We start from the raw sequence: 17887 nt of genomic DNA, 5'->3' as shown, positions 1-17887 counted from the left end.
TTTGGATTCAAGAACCGATGGAAGGGGATAGGGGAATGGAATGGGCATCTCATCCTGGGCTCTCACCTATCCTATCCTAGGATTTCAACATTGCATAAGCAACTTTTCTATTCATTCAAATTTGTATACAATGCTGGCCTCCCTTACAAACTTATATAGAAGACTCAAAAATAGAGTTAGATACTAAAAAGGAAATGCCTAACTCAATCCTTAACTAATAAGGTATCCTAAATTGACAAGGAAAATGAAATAATAAAGAAAACAACTCAAAATAGGACTCTAATTAAACTAATGAAGTAAATCCCGTTTTCCTACTTTATACCCATATTTTAGGCTCATTAAATTGAACAATACAAAATAACCCATGAGATCAAAAGTCTAACACATATATCACCCAATCAAAGGGCTTATTCCCAATAAAATAAGCCCTCTAAACTGACTTATCTGCATCAATTCTCCCCTGCTTGAAAAAAAATTCGACCCCTAATTTTGCAAAATGGAGGAATCGACTTTGTGTGATGAACATCCATCTTCAAATCATAACAGTACTCAGGCAGCTCCTGGATGTAAGAAATGTAGTCTTCAGGGCATGAAACTTTCTCTTCAAATAACTCTGGTGGCATGACGAACTCTATGTGCTCCACTTCGAAATTAGCAGTCATGTCCATGGGGTCTTCTATAGTTGTGTCTTCTACCTTCTCTACTTCAAACTCTAACTCTTTAAGTTGTTCTTTGTCGCTCACAGTCTCCTCAATGGTTTCTTCAACCACCTCATCAACTATAGTGCCAAGGTCCACATTGTTCTCACTGCCTCAACTTTACTTCAAATTCTTCAATGTAAGCCTCGACATTCGAAACATCAAGGAATGACTCTTCCTTGATGACTGAAATTTTTAGAAAGTCTTCAAGATTAACCTCAACTGCATGTCCTGGTTCACCGATTGGAGGTTTCTTCTCTTGTTGCTCTTCCATCTTCAAAACTTCAACGACTTCCACGGTCGCATCTGTTGGAGGTGGAGGGTAGAGGGGACAAAATTTGGCTTTAATCATTTGCTCAAAGAGGTCATTTGGTCTTTTAGTTGCTTCATGCTTTCTTCAAGTGTAAATACCTTCTAGTGGTAATCTTGTTGCTGTCTTCGCATATATTCCGGTACGTACTTGTAGGTACTTGTTTTTCACACTCCTGCGGACTCATACAGTAATGTGGAAGGTTAGGCAAGCTAGCACCTGGGAAGAAATCAATATGATGTTGGATATCCCTCATTGGAGGTAACCCTTTAGGAAGTTCATCTGGGATGATCTCCTCAAATACTTGCATTAAGGGTTTTAATGCAGTAGGAATACTTGTGGCCTTGACGTCATCTCCCTTAAAGACTAAAGCAAAAAAATTTCAACCTCTTTTGCTTCTTCCACAATATCATTAACAATAAGGTAAGACTGACCCTCCACTTTAGAAGTTTTAGGTCTACTTTCCTGTCTCATAGGGGCAAGGGTAATTTTTCTCCCTTCCTTGAAGATGATATATAAATTCTCCTTGCCTCTATGAGTAGCATCCACATCATATTGCCATGGTCTACCCAATAACATATGGCATGCATCCATACCAACCACATCACATAGCACTTCATCCTCATAATATTTACCAATTGAGAAGGGAATTCAGTATTGTTCAGTTACCTTGACATCATTAACCTTCTTGATCCAGCCAATTTTGTAGGGAGACTGGTGTCGTTCTGTTTTTAGATGCAACTTGTTCACCATAGATCTCGAGACGATGTTCTCACTGCTGTCACCATCTATGATTACATCGCACACCCTCTAGTTCACTGTGCATCTTGTCTTGAATACAGTGTCGTTGTGTGCCTTCTTCTTGTTTCAGTGTGAACATTAATCGCCTCACTACGAGAGAGACACCCTCATCTTCATACATCACCTCTTCATCTTCATCTTCCTCTTCGACTTTCTGAAGTTCATTATCTTCATCAACATCATCCTTATTGATCATGTTTGCTGATCTTCGTTTTGGACATTAAATTGATCGATGCCCAGGTTCCACGCACCTATGACACTTGAATGTCAAAGGAAGAGCATATGGATTTTCTTTTGTTGTGGTTGATCCCCAATTCCGTCTCGTATAACCACTTCCACTCCCCAAATCTTGGTTTGTGGTGATTGCTGGTCGAGAAGAATCTCCCACGGGTGCTTTACCTCGATTTGGCGCTGCTATTCGAGGTGGATCAAGTGTTGAAATAGGATCTGAAACTCTACTGGTCATCTGCCTCTTGCAGGCGATCTGTCCAATTGTGCTTCAACTCGGTTCGCCATCTTGACTGCCTCCACTAAGGTCCAAATCGGTTGTAACATCACTCTATCTTCTATTGCCAATCACAACCACCGTAAACCTCGCCACTTGTTGGGACTCGGTTTCAAATAAATCGTTGCGTGAGAGGCAATAAAATTCTTCTGCATACTCTCTTACAGAACGATTTCCTTGTTTGTAGCTTTGGTATTGTTGAAATAATACCTGATCATAATCTGGTGGTAAGAACTTCGCTCGCATCAACTGCTTCACTTGTTGCCAGGATTTAATTGGTGCTTTGCCTTGGCGAGTCCAGGTTAATTGCAATTGTTCCACCAAATGGATGCTCCTCCCTTGAGCTTATAAATGACAAGTTTGGATTTCTTGTCTTCACTGATCTCCATATAATCGAAGAACCTCTCCACTTCAAGAAGCCAATCTAAAAAGTCCTCAATATGAAGTTTACTATTAAATGCAGGAAGGTCTACCTTCATCTTGAAGTTTCCAAAACCTCTATCTCTGTAATCTCGATTTCTAAAATCCCGATCAATTCCAGTGTCACCTTGCATTCCAATAATAAGGTCTTCGATTTCCTCATCACTGGAATCAATTGGCGCTGGAGATGATTGTCTACGAACAGGGCGATTGCGAACCCCTTCTGCGGTTGCACAACCCCTAACAACTGAGTCGTCTGCTGTTGGAAGTTTCTGAAATCGTTCATAGTCACAAATTGATCTCCGCGAGCACCGTCAGTGGAGTTATTGTTGTCGTGTTCAGCCATTGAACCAAGGAGAAACCTCGGCTCTGATACCAAATAACGTAGCGGGAAGCACGTAGTAAGAAGAAGAGCATGTCTTCAACCTGCAAGTCTTGAATCCACAAGACAAAGAGAGAATTTGATAGAGAAAACCAAACCAAAACTTCTATTCATTCTTGAGTGGAACCAATATTACAGCAATATAAATAAATTAGAGGTCCACTTACCAAATACGACTCTAGATAAAAAAGGAAAAGGATATTGACAAAATAAAACAGATCTAAATATAACCACCCCCAAAAGGATAAGAATTCCACATAGACAAGAACTCAACGTTTCCTATTTCTACCCGACTTTGACGATTCTAATCTTTCCAAGAAATCGTGAGCAACACGTTCTACATCATCTATCTGGCTACATCACTGGAACTGCTGTTAGGCCTAGCGATGCTGGTATTGCACAAGATCGATGGATGATTTTTAATTTCTTAGTCATGTCCTATCTGATTAATTCCATGGACCAAGAAATTGCCGGATGCTACCTTCTCCTTGATACGGCTGCCAAGGTCTGGAAGACAGCCCAAGACACCTACTCTCGGGTAGGGAATGCTGTCCAATGTTATGAGCTCCGTCAGAAGATCGACTCGACAAAGCAGTTGGAGTTGTCCTTCTCTCAACATTATAATAAAATGTGCACTATGTGGCAGCAATTGGATTTTTTGGGAACCTTCACTGCTACTTGTGATGTTGATGCTACGGCCTTCCGAAAGTGGGAAGATGGTTTGAGGGTCTTTGATTTTCTGGTTGGCCTCAATATTGAGTTTGATCAGATTAAGGCCAATATTCTGAATTGTGATCCTTTACCCACTCTCGAGCAAGCCTATGCGATTCTTTCAACTGAGGACAGTAGGTGTACAGCCATGGTTACTCCCATTACTCAGGAACGATCAGCCCTCCTTTTTGGCTCTCAATCTACTTCTCGTAGGAATTCTTCCCCCGCTATTGGTGGTGATCGAGTGACTAGTGATCACCCCCTATTAAATGTAACCACTGTGGGAAGGACTGGCACACCAAGGACCAATGTTGGAAGCTTCATGGTCGCCCTGCAGATACCCGTGGGCGTAGGAAGGGTGGATCCAATCGTTCCGACAATGCCCGTGCCCATCAGGCATCTACTGAAGAGCAACATGCTGACCAATCTCTTTCACAAGTTGTGGCTGAACTGCAAAATTTCCAGGACATGATGACTCGATTAGACACGTCTTCTTCAGCATCTGTGTCTTCTTCATTGGCTGCTTCGGCTGTTTCTCTGCCTTCCTATCATTCTACCACTTCTTCCACAGGTATTCCACTTGGTGAAAATTGGACCTTGGTCATACCCGATTCTTGGGTTATTGACTCCAAGACAACCAACCATATGACGGGTTCTTCCTCTCTTTTTTTCAAATATTCTCCTTTATTTGGTCCGAATAAGGTTCGTGTTGCTGACGGGTCTCTTTCTCCTATCTCGGGAGAGGGATCAATTCAGTGTACTTCTTCTCTTTGCCTTTCCTCTATGTTACATGTTCCTAAGTTTTCTACTAATTTGTTGTCCATTAGTAGCTTAACAAGGGATTTAAACTGCAAAGTGACATTTTTTTCAAACCATTGATGTTCCAGGACTTGGTAATGGGCTAATGGGTCGTACGATTGCATGTGGTAAGGTGGTTGGTGGTCTATACGTGCGTGATAGTTCACCGGCAGCTTTGACATCTCAACCTTCATATTCTGATTATGCTTCTGCGTTACTTGAATTAAATAATTGGCATCGTCGTTTGGGCCATCTACCATTGGGTGTTTTATCAGTTCTTTTTCCTAGTTTATTGAAACGATGTAATCCGAATAATTTTTCTTATGATGCTTGCACTTTGGCCAAGCAAACTAGAAATGTTTATCCTGTTTCTGATAGTAGAAGTATGTCTCCCTTTAGTTTGATACATTTTGATGTGTGGGGCCCTACCCGATGTGTTTCTACTTCTGGGTTTCAATGGTTTGTCACATTTATTGACTGTTACAGTCACACTACTTGGGTTGACTTGATGCATAGTAAGAGTGATGTATTTACCTGTTTCACATTATTTCATAAGATGGTCCAAACCCAATTCGATGCCAAGGTGAAGATTTTACGGTCTGACAATGACAAGGAATAAATGGATGGTGCCTTTCGCTCTTATTTGGATTTCCATGGAATTATTTATCAAACATCTTGTATGGACACTCCTGCTCAAAATGGGGTTGCAGAACGAGAGAACCGGCAATTGTTGGAGGTAGCGGATTTTTATCTGCTCCATTACTGACATGCTCCATTTTGCTCCATTACATACTTAGATTGCCGACACATGGCATATTAAAATCCTATGGTCAGATTTGGAGGATGACATATATTCACCCAACACTAACCTAACCCGAGTTACCCCTTCTCTCTCCTCTCTCACTCCTCCCTCCCCCTCTCTCTCTGCTGCGACTCTCCAAAAACGACGAGCAGTCCGGCAGAAACTCTCCCGAGGGCATATCAAAGCCCTGCAAATCGTGGGCGCAGAGATTTGGGAGAAAGAAACGCGAACGGAATAAAACAAGAGCCCTTTTGATAAAAATCTGAGACAGCCCTTTAAGAGTTTTAAGAGACTGATTAGAGAAATTGGGAGCAGCCCTGAAGTTGCCACTTTGCTTTGTCTTCTTCTTCCTCCCAAGTCTTACTGTTGCAGAGGCCTCAATAAATAAGTCATTTGCCCATTATTCTCTCTCTCTCTCTCTTATCTGTTCAGGTATTTCCATCAAAGAACACAGCGCAAATAAAATCAAACCTCTCCTTTCTATCTTTCTCTTACTCTTCTTTTCTGCTTTTTATTTCAGTCATCTCTTCGTCTTTGTTTTTCAATGTCATACGATCTTTTTCTCTTAGATGGCTCTTTCTTTCGACACCCTACCTCTGATACCGTCTCCTCCAATGTCAACTTCCCTCTTTTGCCTTTCTCACTGATCCGTCATCACTGCCCACTAAAATCCTCCATGGTTTCTCTGATGGCCAACCAAACGGCTTTCATCAATTCTCAAAACTGAACTATGCTCTCGGTTAATCTCTTCTCTTGTTCTCCACCTAGCCAAAAATTGAGTTACTTGTTGCTTGAGCCAACAACCCAGGCTCAATCTCAACCTACCGAACTCAATTCTGCTGATGGGCTCACATGTTTGCCTGCTTTGGATATGGACACACTTGGGTTGATGTCAGAAGGTTGTTATGTGAATCTTGAATCTTCTCTTCTTCGTAAGGACCCAACTGGAATGTTTCAGAGGAGCTTCAGCAGCCAATCTCTCGACCAAAGACCCGGTTTTTTCGTACCATCATCGCATCAGTACTTTAATGGAGTCCCAAATTTCCCAAATCAAGTTGTGGTTCCACCTGAGAACACTAACTGCAACGTGCCCATGCGGACAGTCTGCAACACAGGCGATTTACATGTTAGAACAACCACCCGTCCCTGCTTTCTTTCTTTGCCTTCTTTCCTGTATTTATGTTATATATTGGGCTCTAATGGTTTATTTTCTTTAATTGGGTCTTTTAGAGAATCACACGAACACACTTGAATCATGGATTTTCTTCCAACTTGTTAGCTGTATATAGCACAATCACGGAGGAAAACCAACTTCCAAGTAGGAAGGTATAGCCCAGAAGAGAGGAAAGAAAGTATTCATAGGTATAGAAGCAAGCGCACACAAAGAAATTTCAACAAGACAATACAGAAAAAAAAAAATGAGAGCCCTCGGGAGAGTTTCCGCCGGAGCTGCTCGTCGTTTTTGGAGAGTCACAGCAGAGAGAGAGGGAGGGAGGAGTGAGAGAGGAGAGAGAATGGGTAGCTCGGGTTAGATTAGGGTTGGGTGAGTGAACGTCATCTCCAAATCTGACCGTAGGATTTTAATATGCCATGTGTCGACAATCTAAGGGTGTAATGGAGCAAAATGGAGCATGTCAATAATGGAGCAGATAAAAATCCGGAGGTAGCTCGCTATCTCATGTTTGCTATGGCTATTCCTACTCGTTTCTGGGGCGATGCGGTACTTACAGACACTTCTTATAAATCGGCTTCCTTCCAGAGTCTTAGGAGGCCGTTGCCCTTTGGAAATTCTGTTGGGATCCTAATGTTTGTTGTGCCTCCCAAAGTATTTGGTTGTGTGGTGTTTGCCCGAAATCACTATGTTCACGGGAAGTTCGACCCCCAAGGATTTCGGTGTGTTTTTTTTGGCTACTCGGCTACCCAGAAGGGGTACAAATGCCATCATCCTCCTACTAGGAAAATGTTTGTAACCATGGATGTGGTCTTTCGGGAATCTAAAGCCTACTTTACACCACCGGTACCTCTCCAGGGGGAGATTCTAGGTGATGAAGAGGTCCCGCTGGTTGCTCCTCTGGATGTTAATGTGCCTACTATAAAGGATGTTTCTATTGAATTGGAGGACAGAGAATTGAAAGACTTGAAGACTTAACTCTCGTGGAACGAATTTTCCTCCTCATGAAACTTGGCACAAAGAGACCACCACCACTGCTCCTACACAATCAGTACCTACTCCAAGTCATCTCCCTAGTAAGCTTCCTCCTGATCCTAGTCCTGATTTACCCATTGCTATTCGGAAACCAAAGCGAAGTTGTACACAACACCCAATTCCCAATTTTGTGTCATACAATTCTCTAACTCCTTCATTCCATGCCTTTGTGTCTTCATTGTCCTTTGTTACTATCCCTAACAATTAGCAGGAAGCAATAGCCGAATAGAAGTGAAAAGACACAACAAATAAAGAAATGCATGCCCTTGAGAAAAATCAAACCCGGGATTTGGTGATTCCTCCACCAGGAAAGAAACTTGTTAGCTGCAAATGGGTCTTTATTGTAAAGCACAAATCAAATGGTTCAGTAGAGAGATATAAAGCGAGATTAGTTGCAAAAGGTTCACCCAAACCCAAGGAATCGACTATCAAGAGACCTTTGCTCCTGAGACAAAGATGAATACAGCAAGTCATCATTTCTTATGCTACGAATCAAGGTTGGGATCTCCAACAACTTGATGTGAAGAATGCCTTCTTGCATGGAGAATTGGAAGAGGATGTTTGCATGGAAATAACTCTTGGTTTTGCTACTCTAGAGACTCAGGGAAAGGTATGCAAGTTGAAGAAGGCCTTATATGGCCTAAAGCAGTCACCAAGGGCTTGGTTTGGTAGCTTCCATAAAGCCATGGTTGCAAACGGTTATAAACAAAGCAATGCTGATCACACATTGTTTGTTAGAAGGGTGAGACAGCATGTCACACTTTTGATCCTTTATGTAGGTGACATAGTAATCACGGGAAGTGATGCACAAGAAATTCAGAAGTTGAAGACTTATATGGGCACCGAATTTGAAGTCAAAGATTTGGGAAGGTTACGGTATTTCTTGGGGATTGAGGTTGCCTATTCAGCCAAGGGCATACCTCTTTCTCAGAGAAAATATACTCTTGACTTGTTGAGTGATACAGGGATGCTTGATTGTAAACCGACAGATACTCCTCTTGAGCCCAACACACACTTGAAGAGCAAGGAAGGTGACCCTGCGGATAAGGGTAGTTATCAGAGATCAGTAGGTCGTTTGATATATCTCTCCCATACCCAACCAAACATTGCATTTGCTGTGAGTGTCATGAGTCAATCCATGCATGACCCTCACTCCTCTCACTTGGAGGCAGCAGATAGGATATTGAGGTACCTAAAGTCATCTCCAGGAAAAGGAGTCTTGTATTCTCCACATAGTCATCTCCGGATAAAGACTACACTAATGCAGATTGGGCAGGTAGCCCTGATGATAAAAAGTCAACATTTGGATATTGCACCTTTGTTGGAGGAAATTTAACTAAGTGGAAAAGCAAGAAACAAGCAGTGGTTGCTCGATCTAGTGCTGAAGCTGAGTTTAGGGCTATGGCACAAGGTGTATGTGAACTTCTCTGGCTCAAGGGTCTTCTTCAAGATTTGGGTTTAGGTGTTGATCTTCCTATGCGATTCTACTGTAACAGCAAATCAGCGATCAGTATTGCCCATAACCCGGTCCAACATGCCAAAAATGTTGAGATTGACTTGCATTTTATCAAGGAAAAATTGGAGCAAGGAGTAATTTGTATTCCATTTATCTAGTCTTGTGAGCAGCTGGCTGATATTCTTACCAAAGAGATTAGTAGTAAGTTGTTTTGTTCTGTAATTAGCAAGTTGGGCATGTTTATCATGTATGCACCAACTTGAGGGGGAGTGTTGTAATATGAGTTCAAAAGTAAAATTGTCCTAGGGGTAATAATGTCCTTGCACCTATTCCAGAATGTTCGCTATCATATTATAAATAAAGAATGGCTGTAATCTCTCTGACTCAAGCCAGTATTCACGGAATTCAACAATATCTAAACCTCTAACGTAGTTACAAAAATACCAATCTACTTAACTAACAACTAATAATAGTAATAACCCATATAACCACAGAATAAAGATTGTTGGTCTTAACACCAAAAATTCTAAATCCAAATATTGTTTGCTAGGTGACAGAACAACGACGTCTGGAAAGAAAGACCATTGGTTTGAGATCAGTGATTAATGACCTATTAAGATCATATCCTCCGACTCCAAGAACGAAGTCAACATCAACAGCTCCAAAAGCAGCTTTATTAATTCGTGCCATTCCATTGATATGCTGATAAAGTTGAATCAAGAAACATCAGGAGCAAATAGCAGTAGCATGGTCAAAAAAGCAGTGACACCTTGTACAAGTTAAGCCCCTACCTTAATTCTCTTTGTCAGCGCCTGCAAGTCAGCCTCACTAACCAAATCTATCTGCCAGAACAATTGAAGTGATGATTCAAAAATTACATCCCAGACTGCCCAAAATTTGGCACAGAAGGAATGTCCCTAACAGCATACAGATGATTCAAAGTAGCAGTGGAAAGCATATTCCCAGTACAGGCTAACCTTGTTCAAAATGATCCGATCAGCATAAGCAACTTGCTCTAATGCCTCATTAACTACAAATCTTGGTTTTACTTCATTCAAATGCTGCATGGCATGCTTACAATCAACCAAAGTAACAACTCCATCAAGTTTGACGTATTGTGAAACCAATTCATCAGTACAGAATGTTTCAATAACAGGAGCTGGCTTTGCAAGACCTGCAAAAGGAACATCAAATAATGACTTCAATAGGCATGCTTCCAAATTCCAGTGCAAGATGCAAACTTTCAGGTCAATATATTCTGTTTCTGGAAAAGGCGCAAACCATAGTTGTCACGGCGTCACGGCGATCCAAGTCGGTGGAAGGGTGTCACGTCGATATATCGACATGTCGCCCGCCATGGCGTTGCCATGGCGAGCATGTCAACCATGTTTAGTTTTTTATTTTCTCTATTTTTAATGTCATTGAGTATGCTATAATATATGTCCTATAACATCAAAAATCAACATGAAAGTGTACTACACTACTACTAATATACTATGCCACTATGGTTTAATTCATGAAAGTGTAACTAATATCCATTAGTGTATATGAAAGTATGAAAAATTGAAAATATAGATAACCTATCCATTAGTTCAACTATGAAAGAGACTACAAAAGTCACAAAACAAAAATAACAATTAAACTAGTTTTTAGGCTGAACTAAAACACAAAATCAAACTATCAAAGTACTGGTTTTTCTGCTATAACATTAAGTTGAAGGGGGGGAAAAAAAAAACTGAATTATGGACTACTGGAGTTGAATATGTGCTGCTGTTGTGTGCAGGGCAAGAAGAAGAAAAAAATAAAACACCTTCTCTCATTCTCTGTCTATGTGGAAGCCTGCAACTGCAAGGCAAGAAGCAGAAAAGCTCAAAACCGAGAGGTTGTGTGCAAGCTTGCAAGGCTGCAAGTGCAAGGCAACAAGAAGAAAAAGGGAGAAAAAAACACCGAGAGGTCTCTGTCTGTAAGCAAGCCTCGCAATCGCAAGGCAAGAAGAAGAAAAAGAAAAAAAAGAGCATCGTGGCTGTAATTGGAATAAATCCCTCCCCCCGTCTCTTGACTATCTCCCTGTACAAGCAGTTGCGAAGAAGAAAAAAAAAAGAAAAAAAACCAAGAGGCTCTCCTCTGTCTCTCGAGTCTCGACTATCTCCCTGCGTCCTTGTTCACAGAGACTGAACAAAGAGGCTGCGCAGAAGAAAAAAAAAAGAGAAAAAAAAAAACCAAGAGGCCCCCCTCTCTCTCGACTATCTCCCACTGTACAAGTAGTTGCGACTTGCGAAGAAGAAAAGAGAAAAAAATAAAAATAAAAAAACCGAGAGGACTACTACCCCCCCCTTCTCGTCTCTCAACTCTCTCCCTCGTCTCTCGTGTGTAATCGCGTATGTGTGGCTGTGCAAGACAAGAAGGAAAAAAAAAAAAACGATACTACTACTACTGGCTGGGAGGAGAAGAACTGAAGAAGAAGAAGTTAAGATTAGAAGAAGAAGAGGACTGCTGGGAGGAGAAGAACTGAACTCAAAAATCGAGTTGCAGAGGACTGGGAGGAGGAAGAAGAACCAAATTAAACAAAAATACAAATTACAAAATAATAAAAACTTACCGGAATGGAGTCCTGGAGGTTGCTGGAGATGTTCGTAACTTCGAAGGAGTGAAGAACTGCTGCCGAGAGTTGCAGGAAGCTTGCCGGAATCTCGTCTCAACTCTCACGAACTCTTCCTCACTTCCTCCGTCTCGACTCTCTGAGGAGAACCTTGAAGTCTCGAACTGTTTAGGCGTTTAGCCTTTTGCGATTTCTATTTCCCCCAAATTATTAGGGTAATATGTTTATTATTTTTAAACTTCATGATAAATTGATAATGTGTATTGCAGGTGTATACTTTTAAGTTACACCTCCAATAGACATTAATAAAAAAGCATCTAAGCTATTAAATGGTTTAAAAAAAATAAATTTAAATCTAACTTTCATATGTACAAATATCGACCGATATGCCAACATATCGTGGTATGGTGTCCATGGCGACGCCATGGAAGCCATATCAAACGATATATTTACATCCACCATGGCGTAGCTCGATATGCCACCTCTCCCAGCGCCAGGACGCCATGGCGACGCCATGACAACTATGGCGCAAACAGATTTGAGATAAATCTAATTACCCGTAGGACACCACACTAGAAATCTACACTTCCAAAAGTTGGGAAAGGTCCAAAAAGAGAGCCAAAAAAAAAACAATCACAAACAGAAATGACATCATAACATTGATGATAACACTCACCTTTACCAGAGTTCTGGTCACAAATTTAAACATATCAATGGAGTGGCCTTTTTTATTGGGTAATGGATTGGCTGGTTATCAGTCCAAGCCAACATCATCAATAGAGCTTTGCTGCAACTAAATTAATCATATAGTGGGAGTTCTGGAGTTTCAAAACTTCAGGCTTTCAGCTAATGCCACTCTACGTTAGTAAAGCATTACAGATGAAACATATGGGTCATAGGTCATAAAACCAAGGACAACTTTAAGTGGAAAACTTGGTTCCCTCCATATCATGCTTCTGGCCACAATGAATCTCATTTTAAGTCTAAAGAATAAGATCTCAATGACCATTTATACAATGACTACAAGATTCTAGCTTTTCAAAAGAACTATACCTGTTGTTTCTATAACAATATGGTCAAACTTCTCTAGCTTTTCCTTAGCCAACTTCAAAAGCATTTTAACTAAATCCCCCCTCACAGTACAGCACAGACAACCATTGTTAACCATGACAATGTCCTCAGATACAGAGGAATGGCTTGCAATTAACGAACCATCAATATCCACCTCCCCAAACTGCAATGAAGTACAAATAATCAAATAGACTTTCACAAGAAGAAGAAGGTACTTATTTCAATAATCACAACCAACTCAACCAAAGAATAAAATTGTTGAAATTAAATCATAATAGTAAAAGAATCCAATTATAATAATGTATCTGGTCATTTCTTGCCCTTTTGTTTTTCATGTAATTTTTTTCATTTAATGTTAAAAATATTTCACAATTTCAATATATACAAAATTATACATTTCTATTTTGTTTTTATTGTAATTTTTTTCGTTTATTGCTAAAATATTTCAATACAAAAATTTTTTCGTTTATATTTATATGTTAAGAGGCCATAGTTAACATTCAATTTGATAAATTCCAGAAAAATAATTTATTTGCAACAGTTCAGAAGATGATGGCTTATACCTCCAACAAAGGCTGCTAACTGACTCCCCCCCCCCCTCAAAAAAAAAATTTCTTGAGTTGAATTAGTTTTAGGATCTGCACGAATTCAGTTCGAGTCTGATCACTCTAGTTCCCATTTTTTTTTTTCGGGTGGGGGGATAGAAATTATATTACGTAAGAAGAAAGAATACAAGACCTCCCCATAAAAGGCAGGGAAGGAAGAAAGAAACAACACAAAGCAAAGCCAAGCCCAAGACCCTAGGAATCAACAATAAGCTTGTTCCTTGAGAATCGATGCACAGGGAGGAGACCAAGGACAACTTTCTTCTAAAGTTGAAAGAGATGGTGTCCCAAATCTGCTGGAAGGTTCTGGAATTAAAAGTCCATCTCTTGAGGTTATGCTCCATCCAAATATGGTGAATTGTGGTGCCAAAGGCTAGCTTACCCACTGCATCACAGCTGGATTTACCGACAAATTTATATCCTCTAAATTGATTTCTCTATCAAAGGGAAAGATTCGTCTCATCTCAGGCCAACATTTGATGAGCAGCCCTTTGCAAACAGAGGAGAAACGGCAAGCGAAAAAGAGGTGGTCCACATCTTCTGGGGAATTCCAGCAGAGGCAGCGGCCGAAATCTGTCTCTGAATGAGGAAAGACTGCATTGGGAGGAAGTGAGTACAGGCCCGGTAGACAGTGAATCTGTGGTGGGGGAATGTAACCCTTGAACCAAACAATTTTGCACCAAGGAATCACAAGATCTTGAGCACAAATGAGGTCCCAAGCGGACTTGGGGCAAAATTGGCCCAAGGGGAAAGTAGTCAAAACAACAAGATCACCACTCCCTCTAGGTCTTCTCTTAATTGCCCACAAAGCATCCCAAACAGCTAGCAAGGAGAAGAGAGAAGACAAAGAGGCCAAACCGTAGTGACGAATGTCCGAAACCATGGCCAGCTTGTCGTAGCCTAAGCTATAACAGCATCTGTCACCAACTGAGTGGCTCAAGGGAGTGCCAGTGATCCAAAAGGCAAGTGGCTGTTCCATCGTCAATAAGGAATTCAATTTCCCAATTATAAGGCCATATTAGGGAAAACCAATGTTCAAAAGAAAAACATAGAGTTTCAAGTTCCAAAATTAAATTTTCAGTCATGTACAGGAAATACACCAACAAGTGAATCCATCAAAAGTTTTGATGAAACTAAAAGGATCTAGGACCGACACATCTAAATGTGTCGAACATATTTAAAAATCCCAGTTAGTGGCTTCACATAAGCATAACCTTATAGTCAATCCCACTAATGCTAACACTGCCGCTGGTAATGATGGCTCAGAGGAAATAATCTCAAGTTTTGGAGCCACAAACATTATTATAACCCAATTTAGGGAAAAATAAAGAATGTGGGTGAAGAGAGAATCCCTCCACCCATCTTCTTCCTCGAAACCCTAAAAATTAATAAAAAAATATTAATTTTGTTCTATTTTTTTTTTTATTGTTGCAGATCCAATGTAATTCAACCATACAAGCTATACGGCGCATGGCCATGGGCAACAACCCTTGCGACGGTAATATGCGTATGTGCATAGATTACCGGGAGCTTAATAAGTTAACCATCAAAAACCGGTATCCACTGCCAAGGATAGATGATTTGTTCGATCCAAGGTGCATGGATATTCTCCAAGATCGACTTGGGATCAGGTTACCATCAACTCAAGATCAAGGAGAGCGACATAAGCAAGACGGCCTTTAGATCTCTATATGGACATTACGAGTTCTTGGTCATGTCCTTTGGATTGACCAACTCACCAGAAGCGTTTATGCCTTGCAGAATTGATGAACCGGGTACTTCAGGATGTGTTAGACAAGTTTGTCATTGTATTTATTGATGACATCATGATCTACTCCAAGAAAGGAGAAGAACATGTCGAGCACCTTTGACTGGCACTGCAGTCTGCAAAGATTGAGAGAGAAGAAGCTATACGCCAATTCAGAAAGTGTGAGTTCTGCCTTTCTCAAGTGGCATTCTTGGAACATGTAGTCACTGAGAAAGGGATTGAAGTGGATCTAGGCAAGGTGAAGGCAGTAGTAGAATGGGAAGCACCGAAGAATGTGGGAGAAATCCGTAGTTTCCTAGGATTGGCCAGATACTACCAAAGGTTCATTGAGAATTTCTCGCATGCATCAGCTCTGGAAACCCGTTTGACATGGAAGGACATTAAATTTGTGTGGCCTGAAGAATGCGAGAAGAGCTTCTAAGAATTGAAGCAAAAGTTGATCATAGCATCAGTTTTTACTCTTCCGTCCATAACTGGAGGAATGACAATGTACAATGATGCATCGAGACTGGGACTTAGTTGTGTACTGATAAAGAATGGTAAGGTGGTTGCTTATGCCTCAAGGCAACTAAAGGATTATGAGAAAAACTACCCCACCCATGATCTTGAGTTGGCAGCAGTAGTGTTTGCTTTGAAAATTTGGCCCCATTATTTAAAGTATTTGTGAGTCGATGTAGACATATAGCAATAAAGTATTTTGCTATTAAAAAGAATTGTTGGGATGATCGAGTATTGATCGAACACATTGGTACTGAAGAAATGATTGCCAACCCTTTCAAAAAAAGGCTTCCACCAAAGGTATTTGTGGATCATGCAGGTCATATAAGACTATAAATCATCATCTATCTAACACTTTATCAAGGATATTGCAATTATAGTTGATGTATTATGAATTTAAGTTTTTTGTCATTTATTTTGGCTTGCACAAATAAATTTTTTAAATGAAAGACGCCCATAAGGACAACAGGGAAATAAAGTTTGGACCAAGAATTGGCCATAAGGTTGATTCATAATTGACTATGGGGTTGATTTTAAAAAATTAAGATTTACCACATGAGCGTTCATCATGAAACAATTTTAGGTTTTCAGTTATTTATTTTGGCTTGTGCAATTAAAGTTTTGAAATGACAAACACCCATAAGAACAAAAGGGAAGTAAAGTTTGGGCAAAGATTGGCCACAAGGTTGATTTAGAATTCACCGTTGGGTTGATTCTAAAAAGTTGAGATCTACCACATCAGAGTTCATTATGGAAAAGTGGGAGAATTTTGGATGATGTAGCCCTAATTATCACATAATGTTGAGATGGAATTCACCGTAATGCATTGACCAAGTGGGAGAATGTGAGTTGATGTAGCCCTAATTGCCACATTACCATAAGTACATTATGACCCTCCCCAAACCCCGCAGTGGCGGGAGCCTCGTGCACTGGGTACGCAAGAATTATTTCATTTCCATGATGGAAAGAGTGGGATAATGATTACAACATGAGTAGTATAAGAGTTGGTCCTAGCTTTGGATAAGGGTAAGGTGTAACTCCATCTTATCTATCCTCCCAGAGACATCTCCGGAAGCTAGAAAACTTTCTCATTGATCTTGAAGAGTCTGCAGCAAACACTCCACTCACAGGCAGCAGATAAAGAAATAGCTTAACTTGCATTGGACAGCATGACGGTTTTGTTCAGTCCTAAGGGAGGTTAGTTTAATCTCTGTTTGTCTCCTTTATTCTGCATATCTACCAGAGATTGGCATATGTCGTTTTGAATGTTAAGAACCCACAACCAGAATGTAGCATACCTCATTCTCGATCACTGCAATCCGTCTGCCATGTTGAGAATTTAGAATGTGGTTCAGCAGAGTAGTCTGCAGTAGATTGTCCAAGTTAATTGAACTGAAAAATATAAGAAAGAATTAATCAAAATGGTGCAAGCACTAGGCACTGAAACAAGTAAGACATAAACAAATTGACTTCCGGTAAATGACACCTACACCATTGAATGCTTCGGAGAGCAACATCCACCAAAGGGCAAAGGCCATAGCATAAGCTCGAATGACAGAATTTACAGTATTCACTTCGCCCCATCCCGTAACTTTCTTAGTTCATAAATAAATTAAAATTATCCAAGCCTAACATTAGCTAGAAACAAACAATTGAAACAGTCATTACGGATGGGAAATTGTTCGAAACCTGACCTTTCCAGAGCCGAGGAAACCAGTGATTACAGTGGTAGGAACCCGAGTATCGACGTCCGATTCAGTCGAAATGACTGCGGCGGTATCATACCTAGGACCTGAGACTGTAACCATTCCCCTTGAATAGTATTGATGAAGCGCGTCCCGATTACGAGAATGAAATCGTTGTGCAACAAATGAATGAATCCTTCTGAGACCTTCAGCAATGGAAGAACGTGTAGTTGATGAAGAATCAAATAGACAGGGTCTCAGGATCTGATTACGGGTTTTAGCTGCCGCTTTTGACACCAATAACTTCGTTGCCATGATCAATATCGCAGAAGAAAGATTGTCAATGAAGTTGCAGGGGCGAAACAGAGGAGAATAGGACACAGAGTTAGACGTCTTAAACCATAGAATGGGGTCTTGAAGGTCGTTTTGTCAAAACTCAAAACTGCAAAATTATCCAATAATCCATAATTCTCGAAGGTTCATCTCAACCCTACTTAATTAAAACATCATTACGAAAAGGGTAAAGCTATTTGTAACCAAGGCGGTTACAATGGATTTTTGTAACATCTTAT

The 17887-nt window shown here is 40.5% G+C and overlaps 1 protein-coding gene across 2 annotated transcripts in view; it reads right to left on the bottom strand.

Moving 5' to 3' along the window:
- Nucleotides 1–17666, bottom strand: part of LOC122666313 (P-loop guanosine triphosphatase YjiA-like) — an 82359-nt gene extending 64693 nt beyond the window's left edge. The window contains exons 1-6 of one of the 2 annotated variants that reach the window (XM_043862512.1): nucleotides 17325–17666; nucleotides 16929–16994; nucleotides 12742–12922; nucleotides 10067–10263; nucleotides 9881–9931; nucleotides 9700–9791 (exon numbers count right to left, since the gene is read on the bottom strand). In XM_043862512.1, coding sequence (XP_043718447.1) covers nucleotides 9700–9791; nucleotides 9881–9931; nucleotides 10067–10263; nucleotides 12742–12922; nucleotides 16929–16994; nucleotides 17325–17630 — 893 coding nt within the window. In that variant the 5' untranslated portion in view covers nucleotides 17631–17666. The remainder of the gene's footprint in view (nucleotides 1–9699; nucleotides 9792–9880; nucleotides 9932–10066; nucleotides 10264–12741; nucleotides 12923–16928; nucleotides 16995–17324) is intronic. The other variant, XM_043862513.1, reaches the window with a different exon arrangement.
- Between the last annotated feature and the right edge of the window lie 221 nt (nucleotides 17667–17887).

Source organism: Telopea speciosissima, chromosome 6, assembly GCF_018873765.1.
Source record: "Telopea speciosissima isolate NSW1024214 ecotype Mountain lineage chromosome 6, Tspe_v1, whole genome shotgun sequence".
NCBI lineage: Eukaryota > Viridiplantae > Streptophyta > Magnoliopsida > Proteales > Proteaceae > Telopea > Telopea speciosissima.
This window is presented reverse-complemented; position numbering and strand designations above follow the sequence as displayed.